Source organism: Canis aureus, chromosome 3, assembly GCF_053574225.1.
Source record: "Canis aureus isolate CA01 chromosome 3, VMU_Caureus_v.1.0, whole genome shotgun sequence".
NCBI classification, from domain to species: domain Eukaryota; kingdom Metazoa; phylum Chordata; class Mammalia; order Carnivora; family Canidae; genus Canis; species Canis aureus.
The window spans coordinates 6,904,687-6,925,820 of NC_135613.1; the positions used below are offsets into that span (position 1 = coordinate 6,904,687).

At 40.7% G+C, this 21,134-nt stretch overlaps 2 protein-coding genes across 22 annotated transcripts in view; one reads left to right on the plus strand and one right to left on the minus strand.

The window, feature by feature from the left end:
• Positions 1–14,163, minus strand: part of KCTD19 (potassium channel tetramerization domain containing 19) — a 31,953-nt gene extending 17,790 nt beyond the window's left edge. For 8 of the 14 annotated variants that reach the window (XM_077886853.1, XM_077886778.1, XM_077886769.1 and 5 more), the window contains exons 1-2: positions 13,904–14,032; positions 8,860–9,156 (exon numbers count right to left, since the gene is read on the minus strand). In XM_077886853.1, the coding sequence (XP_077742979.1) occupies positions 8,860–9,156; positions 13,904–14,017 (411 nt within the window). In that variant the 5' untranslated portion in view covers positions 14,018–14,032. Of the gene's footprint in view, positions 1–8,859; positions 9,177–12,056; positions 12,223–13,903 lie in introns of those variants that run through there. The other 6 variants (XM_077886828.1, XM_077886814.1, XM_077886838.1 and 3 more) reach the window with 6 other exon arrangements.
• Positions 14,129–21,134, plus strand: part of LRRC36 (leucine rich repeat containing 36) — a 55,587-nt gene continuing 48,581 nt past the window's right edge. For all 8 annotated transcript variants that reach the window (XM_077886934.1, XM_077886923.1, XM_077886944.1 and 5 more), the window contains exon 1: positions 14,129–14,239. In XM_077886934.1, coding sequence (XP_077743060.1) covers positions 14,170–14,239 — 70 coding nt within the window. In that variant the 5' untranslated portion in view covers positions 14,129–14,169. The remainder of the gene's footprint in view (positions 14,240–21,134) is intronic.

Below are 21,134 nucleotides of genomic sequence, written 5' to 3' on the forward strand. Positions count from 1 at the left end.
TCCTTGCTTTGACTTCTAGAAACACAAGGCCTTCTACTCATGGGAAGCCAATTAGATGCTATATGAATCCAAAGAACACATTCCCTAACCCCCTCACTTGCTTTATTGTTCTCAATAACACCTACTTACTTATTTACCATCTGCTAGTCTCCCCTAGTAGATATACCCTCCAAAACCATGAGGATCTTGCCTGTTTTGATCTCTGCTGTATTTCCAGCACCCACAACAGTACCTGTGGGATCTCAATACATTTTTAAAAGATTTTATTTATTTATTTATTTATTTATTTATTTATTTATTTATTAATTATTTCAGAGAGAGTACACGAGCAGGGTGAGAGACAGAGGGAGAAAGAGCAGCAGACTCCCCACTGAGCCAGGAGCCCAATGTAGGGCTCAATCTCAGGACCCTGAGATCACAACTTGAGCTGAAGGCAGATGCTTAACAATCTGAGCCACCCAGGTACCCTTTAATACATTTTCATAGAATGAATGAAGTATTGAATTAATGAGGAGAATTTCAGAGAGCCTAGCTTCCAGCTGTCCTTTGACTTTGTTGACTGAAGTTGCCACAGAGTATGTGGCTAGTCTTCTATGGACTTCAATTCCACTTCTATCTGCCTGAGTATTACTTCTATGACTTTTACTATTTACAGACTATGACTCAGAAAGTTTTTAGAGGGAGGATTTCTTTAGGGAAATAAAGACCCAAATTCAGATGGCTAGTTACTAGCACAAGGATAATTAATGTTACTTTTGGCCTAGATAGTGATGAAAAAATATGTCAGGGAGAAACAATGTAAAATTAATGGCATGGGCGCAAATGTGCACATGTGTAGGTATGGTTGCCAAAAGATGGCTGAAAAAAGCACTACTGGAAGAGTTTTGGGACTTAACAGAGGTTTTCCAAAGCAGAACCAGGACTCAGAGATGCCTTATGCTCTGATGTAGGCTGTTAGAAGGAGCTGAGAGGAGCCTGAAAATCTCCAGCTGCCTTGTAAAAACGAGGAAGGCCAGCATCAATCTGAAGCTCAAGGGAAGCAAGCTAGTAAAACAAAAGGATGTGTAAAACAGCTGCCATCAGCCAAGGAAGCAAATAAGACACAACTATCAGCATCTCAAACCTGCCCCTCCACTGCCAGCTCCAATTCTCTGACCCTGCAGAAGTAGATTCAACCTTCATAGGTCATCTTGGGTACATCACTCAATGTTCATTCAGTGGATGTTTATTAAATACCTGTTACAGGGACACCTGGGTGGCTAAGTGGTTGAACATCTGCCTATGGCTCAGGGTGTGATCCCTGGGTGGGTTCTGGGATCGAGTCCTACATCAGGCTCCCTGCATGGAGCCTGCTTCTCCCTCTGCCTGTGTCTCTGCCTCTCTCTGTGTGTCTCTCATAAATAAATACATAAATAAGATCTTTAAATTAAAAAAACACACATTAAACTTTAAATAAATAAATAAATACCTGTTACAGGCTGGGAACTACGAGATGCTAGAAATACAGGCTCGTGGAGGAGAAAGATATATAAATACCTGATCCAAACAGAATAGCATTGATAGGTGACAGGAATTAACTCTGAGAGCAGAGAAATAAAAACTCTGCCTGGAAATGTCAGGCTGGCTTCCCTTGGACCACATTTAGGGTAAATCTTAAAAGGGGAACATTCTAGGAAGAAGAAACAGCAAGTTAAAAAGTGTGGAGAGGGCAGCCTGGGTGGCTCAGCGGTTTAAGCGCCGCCTTCAGCCCAGGGCCGGATCCTGGAGACCCGGGATTGAATCCCACGTCGGGCTCCCTGCGTGGAGCCTGCTTCTCCCTCTGCCTCTCTCCCTCTCTGTGTGTCTGTCATGAATAAATAAAATCTTTAAAAAAAAAGTGTGGAGAGACAGCATTTGGGACACTTAGGGACATGGCTGAATTTTACACGTGTGTGTGTGTGTGTGTGTGTGTGTGTGCGTGCATGCCCATGCACACATGTAGGTATGTGTATGTGTTGGGGTAGAAACCAGGGCAGCAGACACCATGTCAAGGGTTGTCCACTTACCCATTTCCACTGTTGGGATGAATATTGTTTATGTAAACTTCCTTTCCAAGATCACAACGGTAATGTATCTTCATATCATGAGTAATAGGAAATTTGAGACCTGTCACTAGTCTGTTTTCTTAAAAGCATCATTTGTGTAATCAACATAAAAACTACCTGGTTCCCTTGAGCACAAGGAATGCGGGAATATTTGGGTTGAATGAGCAGAATGCTCATAAAATGATTTAAGTTTCTAAACTTAGAAGTCCCCAGAAGGCAGTGGGAAAGGAAACACAATTAGGATGCACTGTCATTCTAAGTCCTCAATGGACTTCAAGGGCGCAGGTAAAAGGGAATCTACAGTTTGTCAAAAATCTCAAACCCTTGTCCAGTGACCCTGAGGAGAAATTTATTTTTTTATTTTTTTATTTTTTTTTAATTTATTTATTATAGTCACACACACACACACACACAGAGAGAGAGAGAGAGAGAGAGAGAGAGAGAGAGAGAGAGAAAAGCAGAGACACAGGCAGAGGGAGAAGAAGGCTTCATGCACTGGGAGCCCGACGTGGGATTCGATCCCGGGTCTCCAGGATCGCGCCCTGGGCCAAAGGCAGGCGCCAAACCGCTGCACCACCCAGGGATCCCAAAATTTCTTATTGCAGTAGCAGCTGACTCTCAATCAGGCTGATAGCTTGTGAGAAGCTTGAAGCAGTTTACATTTAGGCAAAGGGGACTTCCCAAATTACATAAAAGCTCTAGGATACTCTATAATGTTAATGTACAGACTGGAATGACTGCTTTGTATTTTCTCTGTGAACATCCAGGCTCATGGATTTACATATCAGCTTTGATGCTCCCAAATTTATACCTTTAGATCAGATTGCTCCCATGAATTCCAGACCTTGTACATCCTGCTGCCTTCTCATCATTGCCACTTGGGTATTTTTTTTTTTAAGATTTTATTTATTTATTTGAGAGAGTGACAGAGCAAGCATGAACAAGGGGGTGGGGGGATGGGCAGAGGGAGAGGGAGAAGCAGACTCCCCTCTGAGCAGGGAGCTGATTCGGGGCTTGATTCCAGGACCCTGGGATCATGACCTGAGCTGAAGGCAGATGCTTAACCACCTGAGCCACCCAGGCACCCCTCCACTTGGGTATTTAATAAATACCCTTTTCTTACTTCTCAAACTTAACACATTCAAATCTTAACTCCTGATTTCTCCCCCTAAACTTGCACATCCTTAGGAATGGATGAATGGTGCATTCACCTTATTGCTCAGGATACAAAGGGGTTATCCATTCTCTCTTACCCTACCAACAATTCATACCAATAATTCATTAGCAAACCTTGTCAGTTATATTATCAAGACATATCCAGAATTTGAACACTTCTAATGCCACTGTGACCACCTTAGGCCAAACTACCACTATATTTTATCTGGTTGCTATAGGAGCCTCTTTCTCTGCCCCACTAGAGTGTAGGCCAGGGGTTGATACTTTTTTTTGTAGGTTCCATACCCAGCATGGAGCCCAATGTGGGGCTTGAACTCATGATCCTGAGATCAAAACTTGAGCTAAGATCAGGAATCAGATGCTTAACTGACTGAGCTGCCCAGGTGCCCTGGCAATTTTTTTTCTGTAAAAAAGGGCAGATAGTAAATATTTTAGGCTTTGAGAATATGGTCCCTCTTGTAACTGTTCAACTTTGTATTATAGCTCAAGAGAAGCTATAAACAATATATAAATAAATGAGCATGACTGTTCCAATAAAACTTAGTGGGCACTGAAATTTGAACTTCATATAACTTTCATGCACCATAAAATATTTTTCTTTTGTTTTTTGTTCAACCATCTAAAAAGGTAAAAACCATTTACCAAAAGGTAAAAACAGGTTATACAAAAAAGGTGGTGGGTTGGGTTTTGTCCATGGGCTATAGTTTGATGACTCCCGGTCTACTACTAAGACAGAAGTCAATGATTTTTTTAATAGTTTTACTGAAATATATTTAATGTGAAACGCACTCACATTATATATACTATGAATGGTAAAATCTCCAATTTAAATTGTACAGTTCAGGGGTTTTTAATAGTTCACAGAGTTGTGCAACCATCATCACAAGCTATTTCAACATACTGAAAAGTAACTCTGTACCCGTTAACAGTTATTGCCAAGCCTGCTCACCCTATCCTTCCCACCCTGTACCTCAGCTTTAGGCAACAACTAATCTACTTTCTATCTCTATAACTTTGCCTGTTATGCATGTTTATATAAACTGAATCATACAATATATGGTCCTTTGTGTCTGGCTGCTTAGCATAATGTTTTGAAGTTAATATTTGTTACATGTATCAGTACTTTATTCCTTTTTATTGGCAAATAATATTCCATTGTATGGATATATATTTTGTTTATTCATCAGCTGATGAACAAAAGGATTGTTTGTACTTTTTGGCTACTATGAATAATGCTGCTTTGAACATTTATTTACAAATATTTGTGAGGATATAAGTTTTAATTTATCTTGGGTATACACCTAGAAGTGGAATTAATTGGGTCACATGGTAACTCTGTCCAGCTTTTTGAGGAACTGCCAGAGTGTTTTCCAAAGTAGCTGTCAAATTTACATTTCCATCAGCAGTATATGAGGGTTCCAATTTCTCCACATCCTTGCCAACACCTGTGTTTTTGATGATGGCCATCCCAGTGGGTGTGAAGTGGTAGGTATCTCATTGAGGTTTTCATTTGCATTTCCCTGATGACGAATGATATTAAACATCCTTTCATGTGCTTATTGCCCTTTTGTTCTTTGGAGAAATGTCTACTCAAATATTTTACACATTTTAAAATCTGATTATCTTTTTACTGTTTAGTTGTAAGAGTCTTTATATATTCAGATACAGTTTCCTTATCAGATAGATTTGCAAATATTTTGTTTCATTCTGTGGGTTGTCTTTTACACTTTTTTGATGGTGCCCTTTGAAGCACAAAAGTTTTTAAAGTGGGTGAATGAAGTTCAACTTATCTATTCTTTTCTTTGGTTGCTTGTGCTTTTGGGGTTAGACCTGAGAAACCATTGCTTACCCCAAGGTCCAGTAATCTTTTTAAAACTTAAATTTTATCATTTTACTTCCTTCTTTAAGCATCTCCCAAAGCTACCTATAACATTTAGAATAGATGCTATGTGTTTAATGTGTTTATAAGACTGCAAGATCTGGCCCCTGGCTTCCTCTGACCTCACATCTACCTATGTTATCTTCCTACCTTTCGTTGTACCAGATAGTAGCCCCTGAGTCTGCCTCCTCCAAGTCACTCTAATCTCAGAGCATTTCTATTTGCTGTTCCTTATGCCTGGAAGCTCTTTCCTCAGACATCTGTATGACTTGTCTTTCTCATGCAGGTTTCTGCTCACATGTTGCCTTGTCAATGAGGCCTGCCCTGACCACTCTTTTTAAAGGAGTAGTTTTCCTAGTCTCATCATTTGCTATCTCCTTTCTACATACTACACCTCTGTACATTTAATTTAATTTTTATTTTTTTAAAATATTTTATTTAGGGGATCCCTAGGTGGCTCAGCGGTTTAGTGCCTGCCTTCTGCCCAGGGCGTGGTCCTGGAGACCTGGGATCGAGTCCCTTGTTGGGCTCCCTGCATGGAGCCTGATTCTCCCTCTGCCTGTGTCTCTACCTCTCTCTCTCTCTATGTGTGTGTCTCTCATGAATAAATAAATAAAATCTTTAAAAAAAGGAATTTATTAAAAAATAATAAAATAAAATAAAATATTTTATTTATTTGAGATAGGGAGAGAGAGAGAGAGAGAGAGTGCCCATGCATGAGGAGGAGCCAGAGTGAGAGGGAGAAGCAGGCTCCCCCCTGAGTAGGGGCTTAATTCTGGGATTATGATCTGAGCTAAAGGTAAATGCTTAACCAACTGAGCCACCCAGGTGCCCCAAATCTGTATATTTAAAAGCAATCAAGTTAGGTATAAATGTTCTGTTCTTTCAGCTACAGTACTACAAGGACAGTGACTGACAGAATAAAAATTATACACACAAAAAGAAAATCATTTAAACATATTGTGAAACCTCAAGAAGCCCTAGAATACAGAAATGCCCTCCTCCTTCATTATTACACATGAAGCACTGCTCTATTCTTCATAGCATTGGCATTGTATGGCTATATGGTTCTTCCTATATCTCCAGTGCTTGGTCCTTGATTGGTGCTCAAAACACAATAAATATTACACTTGGAATCAAGACAATAATAGGTATTAAGTGTGCCCTTTGGACGCCAAAGCTACAGGCTGAAAGGAGGTGGGGTAGGCAGGTGAGAAGGCTGAGAGAGAGAAAGAGTGGAAATGTGGGGGGATGAAGAGGGGTGATGAGTACAGCAGCGATGTGAGCCCAGGTTTATGTCCTCCAGAAGCTACCCATCTCATTCTGCTTGTTGGCTCTTCTATGTGGCTTTCCAAAAAAATCTACTGTGTTACAGAAACTCCTGAATAGGATATGCAATCTGTTGAGTGCACAATAACTTTAGTTAGCAGGAGGCAAAGTCCCATTTTTATTGCTAGGTGCTAAATCTGAGGGATATTACAGTGAGGAGCACCAGCATTTTAGAACAGTTTAGATATGTGCTGTCCAATATGGTAGCCTTTAGCCACATGTGGCTACTGAGTATTTGAAATGTAATCACCTGAACCTGAGATGTGTTATAAGCATAAAACACGCATCAGATTTTAAAGACCTAGTACAAAAAAATGTAAAATATATCAGTTTTTAAATACTGATTGAGTGGAAATGATAGCTTTTTAAATATATTGAGTTAAATAAATATTATCACTTTTTAATGTTTTCAAAATATGGCTACTAGAAAATGTAAAATTACTTGTGTTTCACTTTTTTTTTTTTTTTTGGTTCATCCCATGTTTTCCTTAAAGTCCACAGGAATAATACCTGGTACCCAAAATGTTTTCTTTTCTTTTTATTTTTTAAGATTTTATTTATTTATTCATGAGACACGGAGAGAGAGAGGCAGAGACACAGGCAGAGGGAGAAGCAGGCTCCATGCAGGGAGCCCAATGTGGAACTTGATCCCAGGACCCCAGGATCACGCCCTGGGCCAAAGGCAGGTGCTAAACCGCTGAGCCACCCAGGGATCCCCCAAAATGCTTTCAATAAATACTAGATGAATGCATTAAGTTGGGCTGCCTGAGAAAAGTCTTTATACTAATAATTGGAACACTCCATTTTCTCCAAGAAAACGTTTGTACATTTATGCAAGAACCTAATTTTTGGACAGGCCTAAGCAGTGAGGAAAGTGATGGAAATGTGTGAGGCTGTTAATTTGCTTGAGATGGCTATTGATTCTCCAGCTGTATTTACACTCTGCTTCAAAGAATAAACATCACTTCAATTAGGCCAACCTAAATGTTTATTTCTTTGAAAACACTATTTCCAAAACATAAGCACTTGTTTTACTACATCTTTTGGAGAGTCAGATTCACATGATTCTTCAAATACTTCTACCGCTCACACAACTTGGAACTTTGGAATTAGGCCAACTCATTGGCCTCTGAGTTGCTATCTCCCATTCTGAAGTTGCTTCCCAGACAGATTTTGTTTCAATTTGAAAAGTGAGAATAGGGATCCCTGGGTGGCACAGTGGTTTGGCGCCTGCCTTTGGCCCAGGGCGTGATCCTGGAGACCCGGGATGAATCCCACCTCGGGCTCCCGGTGCATGGAGCCTGTTTCTCCCTCTGCCTGTGTCTCTGCCTCTCTCTCTCTCTCTCTGTGTGTGACTATCATGAATAAATAAATTTAAAAAAAAATAGAGAATAGTGAAGAAGTTAAAGGGCTTTATAAACTGTATAACAGACTTGTGTTCTTTAAAATTATTCTTCAAAAAATTGCCAGATCTTTTTGATTTTCTTCAATAAGAAGTGACTTCTTCCTTTTCCCCACAGAATGGTGCTCTGGCATAGAGTCATAAACCATCTTGACATGCCAGGCAATATAAGTAATTCTGAAGCCACTTGCAATCAATTCTAGCACTCCATTCCAGGGGCAGTTGAAAAAATTTTTACTTCAGGTGGGTAGCCTTAAAAAATAAAAAGAAAAGAATACTACAACTTATACTGGAATATGTTAAGAGGTTTTTTTGGGGGGTTTGGTTTCCAAATATATAATAACTTTTAAGAAAAAAATTATTTAGTTAAGGAGTATCTACAAAACCATGCAGTGTGAAATGTTCTCATTCCTATATGACCTTGATAGGGACAATCTACTTCAATTTTCTGCTAGGAAGTGTTGGGGAGGCACAGTTGGGAGTGCACTGAGCTGAACTGTGATTTGTTGGGTCAGTCCTTGTGGAGATGGATCCAGTAAACAATACTTTGTCCAGACAGTGGGATTAATATGGAGCATGGCCAATGGTCCTTTCCAGTCATAATACTTAGCTTTTCCAGGTTAAAAAAAATCATTGTCCAAAAACTAAGAATAAACTACTTAAGATAAGAATAAACTATAGTTTAGAGAAAAATTAAGATTCAAGAAGAATCTTAAAATAGGATTTCCAAGAGTCAAGGAACCAACTCAGCAGTTGGTTAAGTCTCATCCTGGGTCTGTGGTGGCTTCTGGTATAGAGGTAAGGCAGAGTCAGGATAGAATACTTTATTCAGAACATGCATTTCCAGTTTATTTATTACTTTACCTCATTCATCACACTTCCCCATTAAGAGGGTCATCTCAGCAACCAATATATGAAAGGATATAACATTTAGTGATTGATATAAGGTCTATGTTACTTATCACTCCTGGAACACAAGAGTATCTTACCTGCAGCAGAGGCATCAGCTGCAAACCCAGTGCTTGCTCATAGAGTAAGTTCAGTTCTGCACAACTAGAGAAGGAGAGTTTGGAAGTGTAGAGGTAATAGTGCACATGCCTAAATGTAGAACCATCTCTGTCGATGAAGAGCCTCTGGCTTTCCAAAGAGGACAAGGCTGAAGCCTCTTTCCATAGCAGGGAATCTGGAAACTGAGCAAGTTTGTTTCTGGGAACTGAGAAATGCCAGCCGCCAACGTTGAAATGAAACAAATCCTCCGCCGATTCATGAGGCATGCCAGGCTCCTCCTAAAAGAATGAAAACAGAGCTATGCAAGAAAAAGAAATAAAAAGCATCCATATTAAAAAAAAAAAAAGCATCCATATTGGAAAGGAAGAAGTAAAACTATCTCTATTTGCAAATGATGTGATCTTGCATACAGAAAACCCCAAAGAATTCACTAGGAAATTATTAGAAATAGGTTCAACAAGGGTGAAAAGTATAGATCAATATATATCAATTGTATTTTTATTTTTAAATATTATTTATTTATGTATTTATTTGAGAGGGAGAGAGAGCACACGTGTGTGAGACTGGGCAGGAGGCAGAGGGAGAGAGAGAATCTTAAGCGAGCTCCACCCCCAGCACAGAGCCTGTTGAGGGGCCTGATCTCACAACACTGAGATCATGAACTGAGCTAAAATCAAGAGTCAGATGCTTAACTAACTGAGCCACTCCTCAATTGGGTTATTGTTCACTAGCAATGAACAATCCAAAAATGAGATTAAGAAAACAATTCTATTCCAATAGTATGAAAAAGAATAAAATATTTAGGAATAAATGTAACAAAAGAAGAGTAATACTTGTATTCTGAAAAATTCAAAACATAGTTGAAAGAAATTTTAAAAGACTTAAGTAAATGGAAAAACATTTCATGTCTACCAATTAGACTTAATACTTAAGATTGCAATATTCTCTAAATTTACTACAGATTAAACACAGTCCCTATGAAAATTCCAGTTGCCTTTTTTTGCAAAAATTTACAACCTGATGTTAAAATTCATATGGAAATACAAAAGACCCCAAATAGTTTTTTTTTAAATCTTGAAAAAGGAGAACAAAAGTTTTTTAAAGATGTATTTATTTATTTGAGAGAGGAAGTAAGGGGGGAGGGACAGAGGGGGAGAATCTCAAGCCAACTCCCCACTGAGCATGGAGCCCAAGATGGGGTTCAATTCCACAACCCATGAGATCGTGACCTGAGCCGAATCAAAAGATAGACACTTAACTGAGCCATCCAGGCACCTCAAGGAGAATAAAATTTGATGATTCACACTTCCCAATTTCAAAACTTACTAAAAAGCTATAGTGATAGGGACAGTGTGCTATTGGTATAAGGAAAACAAATGGATAAGTGGCAAAGCGCTGAGAGTCCAGGAATAATAAACCTTTACATTTATGGTTAATTGATTTTGATAAGGGAGCCAAGGCAATTCAATGAGTAAAGAATAGGCTTTCCAAAAAATGGTGCTGGGACAACTGGATATCCACATAAAAAAAAAAGGAAGTTAGACCCCTACCTCACACCATACACAAAAATTAACACCAAATGGACCAAACCTAAAAATAAGAGCTAAAAATATAAAAACTCTTAGAAGAAAACACAAAATCCTCATGATTTTGGATTAGGTAATGCCTTCTTAGATGAGATACCAAAGGTACAAGTGAAACAAATATAACTTCACCAAAGCTAAAAACTTTTGTGGAAAAAAAAAAAAAAAAACTTTTGTGCTTCAAAGGACACCATCAAGAGAGTAAAAAGACAACCCATATAATGGAACAAAATATTTGCAAATCACATATCTGGTAAAGAACTTGTATTTAGACTACATAAATAACTCTTAAAACTCAATAATAAAAAGATGGACCACCAGTTTTAAAAGAGAGCAAAAAATCTAAAAAGACATTTATCTAAAGATACACAAATGGTCATTAGGACATGAAAAGATACTTAACATCATTTGCTATTAGGGAATTGCCCATCAAAACTTGCAGTGAGGTGTCACTTCACACCCAGTAGGATCACCTGAATCACAGTGATAACAACAAGAGCTGACAAGGATTGGAGAAATTGGAACTCTCTTACACTGCTGGTGAGAGTGTTAAATGGTGCAGCTACTCTGGGAAACAGTTCAGTAGTTCCTCAAAATGTTAAATATGTAGTTACTATATGGCCCGGCAATTCTATGTCTAAGTATAAACTCAAGAGAAATGAAAACCTATGTCCACACAAAAACTTGCAGACAAATGTTCATAGAAGTATTATTCATAATAGCCAAACATTAGAAACAACCTAATGTTGATCAACTAATGAATGAACAAAATGTAGTGTATCCATACAATGGAATATTATTTGTCAATAAAGAGGAAGTACTGATACATGCTACAACTCAGATGAAACCTTGAAACATTATGCTCAGTGAAAGAAGCCAGACACAAAAGACCACATATTACATGATTCCATCTATGTATAATGTGCAGAACAGACAAATTTATAGAGAGTAGATTAGTAGTGGCTTAGGCCTAGAGAGGTTGTGGGGGAAATGGGTAGTGACTAGTAACAGATATGGAATTTTTCAGATAATGAAAATGTTGTAAAATTGTGGTACTAGTTGCACAACTCTGTAAATATACTAAAAGCCACTGAACTGTAAACTTTATTTTTATTTTTTTATTTTTATTTTTTTTTATTTTTTAAAGATTTTATCTATCTATTCATGATAAACATAGAGAGAGAGACAGAGGCAGAGAGAGAGGCAGAGGCAGAAGCAGGCTCCACGCTGGGAACCCAACGCAGGACTCGATGCCGGGACTCCAGGATCACGCCCTGGGCCAAAGGTAGGCGCTGAACCACTGAGCCACCCAGGGATCCCCTGAACTGTAAACTTTAAATGGTAAATTGTACTATGGGAATTATTTCTTTATAAAGCCGTTTAAAGCAGAGAGTTATGAGGCCCTGTGTTGGGCTCTGCACTCAGTATGGAGTCTGCTTGGGATTCTTTCCTTTTTCCTCTCCCTCCCCCTCTGCCCCTCCCCCTGCTGTCTTTCCCTCTCTCTCTCTCAAACAAATAAATAAAATCTTAAAAAAGAGTTATTAAGAGGTGTTCCCACCCCACTGAGCATATGCAGAGCTCTCTTGGGATCATACCTACAGAGACATTACATTATTGAGGCCATAGCAGGATAGCTGAATGCTGTGGTTTCCTTTTTATATATACAAAGGCAGCAAAGATCATTAACCTTCCTCAGCTTGTATGAAGATTATCTATTCATAAGTGAATTATTTTGCTTCAAGATGGCCGAGCTTATCAACACTATAGAAAAGTAGAACATATAAACATACAAACCATCAAACACACAAAGCATCTGTATCAGAATTTAAAATAAACACTCAAGGAGCACTACTCTTGTAAACAAAATTTAAGAGCTAGTAAATAGTATATAAAATTTTACCTTAAAAAGAACCATAAAACAATTTTGAATGCTAAGTAAAAATTATGCTTCTGAAGCAATTGGAGTCCAGTGTGCTGATATTTATAACATTTTGAAACGCATCAAAAACCCGATATGGATTGATAAAGGGATAGACAGATGGACATATGTAATAAAACAAATACAGCAAGATGTTCACTGTAAAACCCAGGCAGTGGGTATATAGTTCTTTCCACCTTTCCAAAAGTTTTAAAATTTGTGTTAAAATGTTGGTGGCAGAGGCGGGGTGTTAAGTAAGAGATGACTGCTTAGAGAGAAAAGGCCCACTTCAACAAAACCTGCATCTTCTATTTTGACAGCTGAGGAAGCAAAATAAATGCACATAACAAAGAAGTGGGTGGAATTCTTTTCTCTTACCATAACCTGGTCTAAGTATTCAGATGTAAAGAAGAACAATTATATATGCCACATTTCAGGCTAGAAGAATTAAAGGGGCCGTGAGAAAGACTACAGATTTTTAAATGGTGTCATGATTTGCAGAAGCAGAGGGGGGAAAATAGCCAATCTAATGAACTAATTAATTTAGGCTTTTGAATCTTGGTCCTTTTAAACAGGGCTACAGCTGAGCACGATAAGCTAATGGTAAATAAGAGCCCCACCTCCACCAGAAAGCAAATATGCAAGGACTCTTGATTTTGCTTTCTGTTCTCCTTAAAGGTGACCAGCTGGTTGACAGCTCATTTTAAGTGCTCCTACTGTGCGGATTTTGGCTGCCAGAGAAAACCTCCTCCTTGAAGGTGAGCCACAGTTTTGTTCTCAGTCCTCTTTTCTTAGTAAGGATAGGCTTTGACAAGAGTGTCCTGGCTCAAGATTTTGCCTCCTTCTTACACATACATGTCCCATCTACAGGTGGGCTCTTAAGAGATGCCTACTGGAGTCAGGGTAAGGGTTAAGGATGTGGCTGTTCTTTCTAGAGTTTTCTTTCCAAAGACTGCACAACAGTTAGCGTAGAACTATCCCAGTCTGGGGAGAGCCCTCGGTCAGAGGCAAGCTTAGTACTTGAAGGACAAAAGGCTTCTTGACAGACTTGACTACAGGAAATGGGGTAGCCCTAGCATAATCATCTCCAGCCCATTCCAAAGAGCATCTCTCTTTTCCGCACTGAACCTCTTCTCCCCTTCCATGTCAATTTCTAGAGCTAGAACGATCTCATCATCAACTCCTCAGAGTCAAGTTCCCCAAGGGTTCATATCTGGGGAACTCCCTCCCTATCATGCCTCAGAGAGCTGCCCCCCACCTCCTACCCCAGTCCTTCAGCTCTGGACACCTTCCCCGCCCCATTCACCCGCTGGCCACTGCCTGGTCTCAGACTCAACCTCTCCAAACGCTGAGATATGAAGAGCTTGACCTCGTCAAGGGGCACACCTCCACCTCTCAGACCCGAAGTCCCCCCAAGCTTCAGGACTGGAACCCTTCATCCTTCAAAGCAGGCTCATTCTTCCAGCTCCTCCGAGCCAGGCCCCCTCTCCCCGCAAACCCTTCAAAACTGGGGCCATTTCCTACCCCATGTCCCAGAGCCAGGTCCCTAACCCCATAGCCCTCATCCTCGGCCACACCGCCTCCCCAATCGCCGCTTTGGTGTTTTTGGCGCCCCCGCCAGGGCCGGATCCATACCATCGTCGGGACTCCGGAGGCGGGCAGGCGCGCGGTCACCGCAATAACGGCCCCGGGCCTCGACGGCACGCGCGGGGGGCGGGGCCTGCGGCGGGGGCGGGGCCTGGCGGGGGCCCCCTGTCTCGCGGACCGAGACAGGTGAGGGGCGGCCGCGGATGGCGGAGCAGTGGGATCTGGACGAGGAAGGCGTCCGCCGCCTGGGGGCGTTGACTCTGGAGCAGCCCGGTAGGGCCGGGCGGGGAGGCCCTGGGCCGGGAGCGTGGGGTCTGAGGCTGAGGGCAGAAAACAGGTGGAGGCGAGGAAACCTCAGGGGGCCGCGGGGGAGTGGCGGCGGCGGCGCGGTCCCTGAGGCGGAGGAGGAGTTACTGAGGCAGAAGTTACCCCGAGGTGGAGGCAAAGGACGGTGAAGTAACCGGAGATCCGGGGAGGAGGGCGAGGAACTGAAGGAGACCCACGGAGTCCGAAGGGGAGAAGGAGAAACTAGACTAACGGGACGCGGTGGCCGGAAGCACAGAACTGGACGGAGCCTGAGCTGGTGGAAGGAAACGGAAGCCCCGGGGGCGTTGTCGGGAGAAGGGACGAGCCGAGCAGCGCCTCCCAGGGCGCGGCGCTCTGAGGAAGGCGCCAAGGCCAAGGGCGTTCGTTCGGCGTTTTCTGAGATTTCGGACCCAGGAGGGCTTTTCCTCTTTAGGGTAAAGTGAGAAAGGATGTTCCCTCATCAACCCCTCGCTTCGTCTAGCCTCCGCCTCAAGGACGTGGGTTTTTAAATTTTATTTTCTTTAAACCCATCTGGATGCGCGGCCTCCTTTTAAGAGACACTGAGAAAGGCGCCTAAATTGTAAAAAGCAATAGCGAAAGAGCTGATCTCTCAGGGCGCTAGAGAGAACCGGCTGAGTAACCGCTGAGCCCACCTGGGACCTGGGGTCTGATTCACACAGCTTGTTTTCTGAATTTCTGAGGAGTAGAAATGTTGGAAAAGTTATCGGCATTCCTAATTCAGCTTTCACCCTTAATGAATTTACTCTAGCATTCAGGCCCCGTGTAAAATGCTCCCCGACGCCCCCCGCGATGCTTAATCCCCGAAACAAGCCTGTAAAGTAGATGCTGTTACTGTGCTTATTTTACAAATGGGTTAAGATTAGGTTTAGGGTCCTGTCCAAAGGGACACAGCCAGGGTGTATTAACCCAGGACTCTCGAGTCCAGAGCCTATACTCAAATAGCCATAACAAAAAATTACCTCTCATGCTTTCTCTAGTACCATTTATTTGTGGGATGAGATGATTTTGCTGTTTAAAAATTATTATTTAAAATTTATAAAAACTTGGGCAGCCCGGGTGGCTCAGAGGTTTAGCGCCGCCTTCGGCCCAGGGCCTGATCCTGAGAGTCCCAGGATCGAGTCCCACGTCGGGCTCCCTGCATGGGGCCTGCTTCTCCCTCTGCCTGTGTCTCTGCCTCTCCCTCTCTCTCTCGTTCTCTCTCTCTGTGTCTCTCATGAATAAATAAATAAAATCTTAAAAATTTTATAAAAACTAGGGCATGCTAGAAACAAGCATTACATGAATGACAAAGAGGTTATTAATCTTTCCTTCCTCTGGAAATGCCTCCACCCCCAACAAAGGTAATGATTTGGTATGTGTATGTGTAGACTGATGCAAATATTTCAGGTTTATTTTTTCTTTTCTACACTACTTTGAGCTCTCCTATTTTACAAGTTAACTAAGAAAAGCTTTATTGGTTTGACACACTTTTGTACTTTTCTTGCCCTTATAAAAATATTGATTCAATTTTATTCAGTTGGGGGGGGCATGTACTCCTTCCATTCTCCAGCTATAATGATACATGGCAGATTTTTTTTTTTTTTTGCTTGCTTTTGTTTCCTTGTTTTGTTACAGCGGTTTGAATAACAAAATTAACTGTTCATTCTGACAATTCAAACAATGCTAAAGTGTCTAAAATAATATTCTTCCAGGACACCCCGGGGGGGGGGGGCGGGGCTCAGCAGTTGAGCACCTGCCTTTGGCTCAGGGCTTGATCCTGGAGTCCCGGATTAAGTCCCGCAGTTGGCTCCCTGCATGCAGCCTGCTTCTCCCTCTGCCTCTCTCTCTCTCTCTCTCATGAATAAATAAAACTTTTTTTTTTAATTTTTATTTATTTATGATAGTCACACTGAGATAGAGAGAGAGAGGCAGAGACATAGGCAGAGGGAGAAACAGGCTCCATGCACCGGGAGCCCGATGTGGGATTCGATCCCGGGTCTCCAGGATCGCGCCCTGGGCCAAAGGCAGGCGCCAAACCGCTGCGCCACCCAGGGATCCCTCTCATGAATAAATAAATAAAATCTTTAAAAAATGAAATATTCTTCCCTCTCTTTCCATACCTTTCCCATTACTTATACAAACATATACACATAGGTATTTTTTTAAGGTATAAGAACATATCTATTATTTGGCAATTTACTTTTTATCAGTAAACCAGATATTTTCAATTAATGTGCTGATATCCACATTCTAAAATTATGTAAAAAATCACAACAGTCAACTCTGGGGGAGAAAGGCTTTTACTTTTATTCTGTACTTTTCTGTATTGTTGGAATTTTCTGGCTACAAAAGTGTTACTTTCTTTTTAATGTTCACAATATTGGTGCAGTTATAGACTGTTTTGTATGTTTGGGTTTTTTTGTTATATTTCTCTGTACTAAAAAATTCCCATAAATGTTTAAATTATCCTTTGCCATGCAGAAAATTTTCATTTTAAGGTATTTAAGCTTATTTTTCCTTATGATTTGTGATTTTCTTGTCTTATTTATGGAGTTTTTCCCTACACTGATGAATAAAATTTTTTTTCTAAAAGTTCTGCAGCTTTGCTCTTCACCTTAGGTCTAATTGACTTGAAAATTTTTTTATACAAGATGGGATTTGGTATAATTTTATTTTTTATACTGATAGCCAGTTTCCTTGGAACCTATATATAGTATCTTTGCTATATTCCAAGTACCTTTGTAAATGTGGATCTGTTTCTAGGCTTTCTGTTCTGTTTCCCTATTTTGTTTTGCCTATTCCTACACCAATATCACACTTTTGTAACTACCATGGCTTAACAGTAGGTTTTGATAACTGGTAGAGTCGATGCCCTCCTTCAGTTTGCTTTCCTCTTTGTCCATCAAAGTTGTCTAGGCTATTCTTAGCCCTTTATTCTCATTTAGAATTTTAGAATCAGCTTGTCAGTTTTCATGAAAGCATCTTAAGCACGGATGTGTCCTGATCTAATACTTATTTTTAAAATATGACTCTCACCCATTAAAAGCCTATTCAGTAGTCCAGATAAGAGAGAATGAGTGGCTTGGACTAGGAGGATGACAGTGGACAGTCAAGGTGTATTTTGTGGGTAAACAGGACAGGACTTACAAAAATAATTGAATATGAGAGATGAGGAAAGGGAAGATTCAAAAATAACACTTAGCCTTGGTTTAAGTTATTGCTGGGTGGACAATGGTGCTATATATATATATACATATATATATAGAGAGAGAGAGAAAGAGCAAAGACTATGGGAAATATGGCTTGGGGAGAGGGAATCAAGAATGCTGTTTTGAACATATTAAGTTTAAAATACCTACTAGACATTTAAATATGAGATTTTTAGTAGGCAATTGGATATACAAATCTGGATTTCGGAGAGAGGTCAAGGTTAGAGATGTAAATTTTGGGAGACAAAGCAAATAATATTTAAAGTGCTGGGAATGGGTGAACTCACCTAACTAGAGAATGTGTATGGAGAATAGAAGAAGGTTTAAGACTCATCATGGGGTATTTCAATGTTTAGAGGTTGAATAGAGAAAGAAGAACATGATGTCTTGGAATTTAAGAAAGGGTAGTAATCAAGGAAATAATGATCAGCTGTGCTAAATGCTACTGACAGGCTAAGCAAGCAGGAAATATCTGTTAGGTTTGGCAACATGGAACTCATTGATCACTTAAACTAGGGGAGTTTCAAGAGAATGGGGAGGAGGGAAGCCAGACTGAGTTGGGATGAAAAGGAAATATGTGAGGGAAAAGGGATAGTGAAGGTAAGAACCGTTCCTTAGAAATTTGGCTATAGGGCAGCCCTGGCTCAGTGGTTGAGCATCTGCCATCAGCTCAGGGTGTGATCCTGGGGTTCCCCGGGGTTGAGACCCACATTGGGCTTCCTGCATGGAGTCTGCTTCTCCCTCTGCCTATGTCTCTGCCTCTTTCTTTTTGTGTCTCTCATGAATAAATAAATAAAATCTTTAAAAAAATTTTTGGCTATACAAGGGAACACAGAAGTGGAATAATTAGTTGAGGGATATGATGTGGGATCAAGAACAAGTTTTTTATTTATTTATTTATTTATTTTTAATTTTTTTAAAATTTTTTTATTTATTTATGATAGTCACACACACACAGAGAAAGAGGCAGAGACACAGGCAGAGGGAGAAGCAGGCTCCATGCACCGGGAGCCCGATGTGGGATTCGATCCCGGGTCTCCAGGATCACGCCCTGGGCCAAAGGCAGGCGCCAAACCGCTGCGCCACCCAGGGATCCCGATATTTGTCTTTTTAAAAAAAATTCCAGGGGAGCCTCAGTGGCTCAGTTGGTTAAGTGTCTGTCTTCAGCTCAGGTCATGATCCTAGGGTCCTGGGATCAAGCTCCATGTTGAGCTCTCTGCTCAGCAGGGAGTCTGCTTCTCTCTGGCTCTTCCCCTCCTTCTGCTCTCACTCTATCTGTCAAATAAAACCTTTAAAGGGCCACCTGGGTGGCTCAGTCAGTTGTGTTTCTGCCTTCAGCTCAGGTCATGATCAGGGTCCTGGGATTGAGTCCCATGTTGAATCCCCTGCTGAGCAGGGAGCCTGCTTCTCCCTCTCCCTCTGCCTGCCGCTCCCCCTGCTTGTGCTCTTTCTCTCTCTGTGTCAAATGAATAAATAAAAAATCTTTAAAAAATTTAAAAAATGTTTAATTCCAATATAGTCAATATACAGTGTTATATTCATTTCAGGCGTACAATATAGTGATTCAACAATATCATGCATCACCCAGTGTTCATCCTGACAATGGCACTCCTTTAAAAAAATATTTTATTTATTTATTCATGAGAGACACAGAGAGAGAGGCAGAGACATAGGTAGAGGGAGAAGCAGGCTCCCCAAGGGAAGCCCAATGTGGGACTCCATCCCCAGACCTGGGACGACACTCTGAGCTGAAGGAAGATGCTCAACCGCTGAGCTACCCAGGCGTCCCAACAATGGCACTCCTTAATCAGCATCACCTATTTCACCCCTCTGGTAACCATCAGTTTGTTCTCAACAGTTAAGAGTCTGTTTCTTGGCTTGTCTCTCTTTGTCTTTTTCCTTTCTCCTTTGCTCATTTGTTTTGTTAAATTCCACATATGAGTGAAATCATAAGGTACTTGTCTTTCTCTGGCTTATTTCATATGACATTATACAGTTGATATTTGTCTTTTTTTTAAGATTTTATTTATTCATGAGAGACACAGAGAGAGAGAGGCAGAGACACAGGCAGAAGGAGGAGCAGGCTCCATGCAGGGAGCCCGAGGTGGGACTCCATCCTGAGACTCCAGGATCACGCCCTGGGCGGAAGGCAGGTGCTAAAACCGCTGAGCCACCTGGGGTTGCCCGATATTTGTCTTAAATATTATTTGATCTATAGGTTCCCCCTTCTTTTTTTCCTTGCATTTTCTATTGTCCTTAAAGAAACTAGGCCATTTGTCTTGAATAGTTTCTTACAATTTGGATTTTGCTCCTGACATTCCTAAGATGTTTAACATTTTCCCCTGTTCTTATGAATTACTAGTTAGCTGAAGCTTGATTAGATTTGGGTTGGTTTGTTTTTTGCAAGACTACTTCATAGGTGAGGGTATATACTTCTGTCATGAAGTATATAATTATCTGGTATTCTTTTTGTGATATTATCAGCTATTGAATACAACTGTGTAAAGTCCATTAATTCATTAGGGATTGCAAAAATGATATGATAATTTTCTAATTCTGTCTTTCATTTTTATTAGTTGTAAGACTTATATAAAAAAGACATTTCCTATCAACTATTTGGTTATCTTGAGGTACAGTTTGTAAAGGAAAAACAGGATAGATACTTTGATTTTTTTTTCAGCTTATTTATCAGTTTTTGGAAAAATGAGTTGTTCTCTTAGCATCCCCTAAAGGTGACCAATGAGAGAGTTGCTTTGTTTTCTGAGTATTATTATAAATTCACGGATTTAAGTATTTTTGGTGTGTTCCAATCCATTGTAGTTATTATAATTGCTACTGAACTTGTGCCAACTTTGGCTAGTGGAAAATCTTTTAGGTTGATTCCTGAGGCCTTTTTAAAGTTTTCTTTATTTTTTTTTTAAGATTTTATTTATTTATTCATGAGAGACACAGAGAGAGAGAGGCAGAGACACAGGCAGAGGGAGAAGCAGGCTCTATGCAGGGAGCCCGATGTGGGACTCAATCCTGGGACTCCAGGATCACACCCTGGGCCAAAGGCAGGCGCTAAACCACTGAGCCACCCAGGGATGCCCTAAAGTTTTCTTTATTTGAAAGTGTTTCATCATCATTATAACAAGCTTTATTAAAGATTATGAATTCAGTTTCCAAGGGAGTTATAAATGATTTTCTATAGAGAGATTATTTACTTGATGTGTTGTTTTCATGGATAAGATATGTTTTGACCCATTGGGGTTATGTAGCTCATGTATTAAAATTGGAAGTTTATTCTATTGTTCTTGACATCTGTGACATGCAATGTTTGATTTGATCTCTGACCTATTTGTCTTCACCTTTTTATAAACATTGAAACTGCATAACTCTTAAGACCTTGCACTTCAGGACGCCTGGGTGGCTCAGCAGTTAAGCATCTGCCTTTGGCTCAGGGTGTGATTCAGGGTGATCCCCACATCCCACTCCTTGCATGGAGCCTGTGTCTCCTCCTCTGCCTGTGTCTCTGCCTCTCTTCCTGTGTCTCTCATGAATAAATAAATAAAATCTTAAAAAAAATGACCTTGCACTTCATATGAATCATAAAAGACTGTTGGGGCACCTGGGTGGCCCAGTGGTTGAGCCTCTGCCTTTGGCTCAGGTTG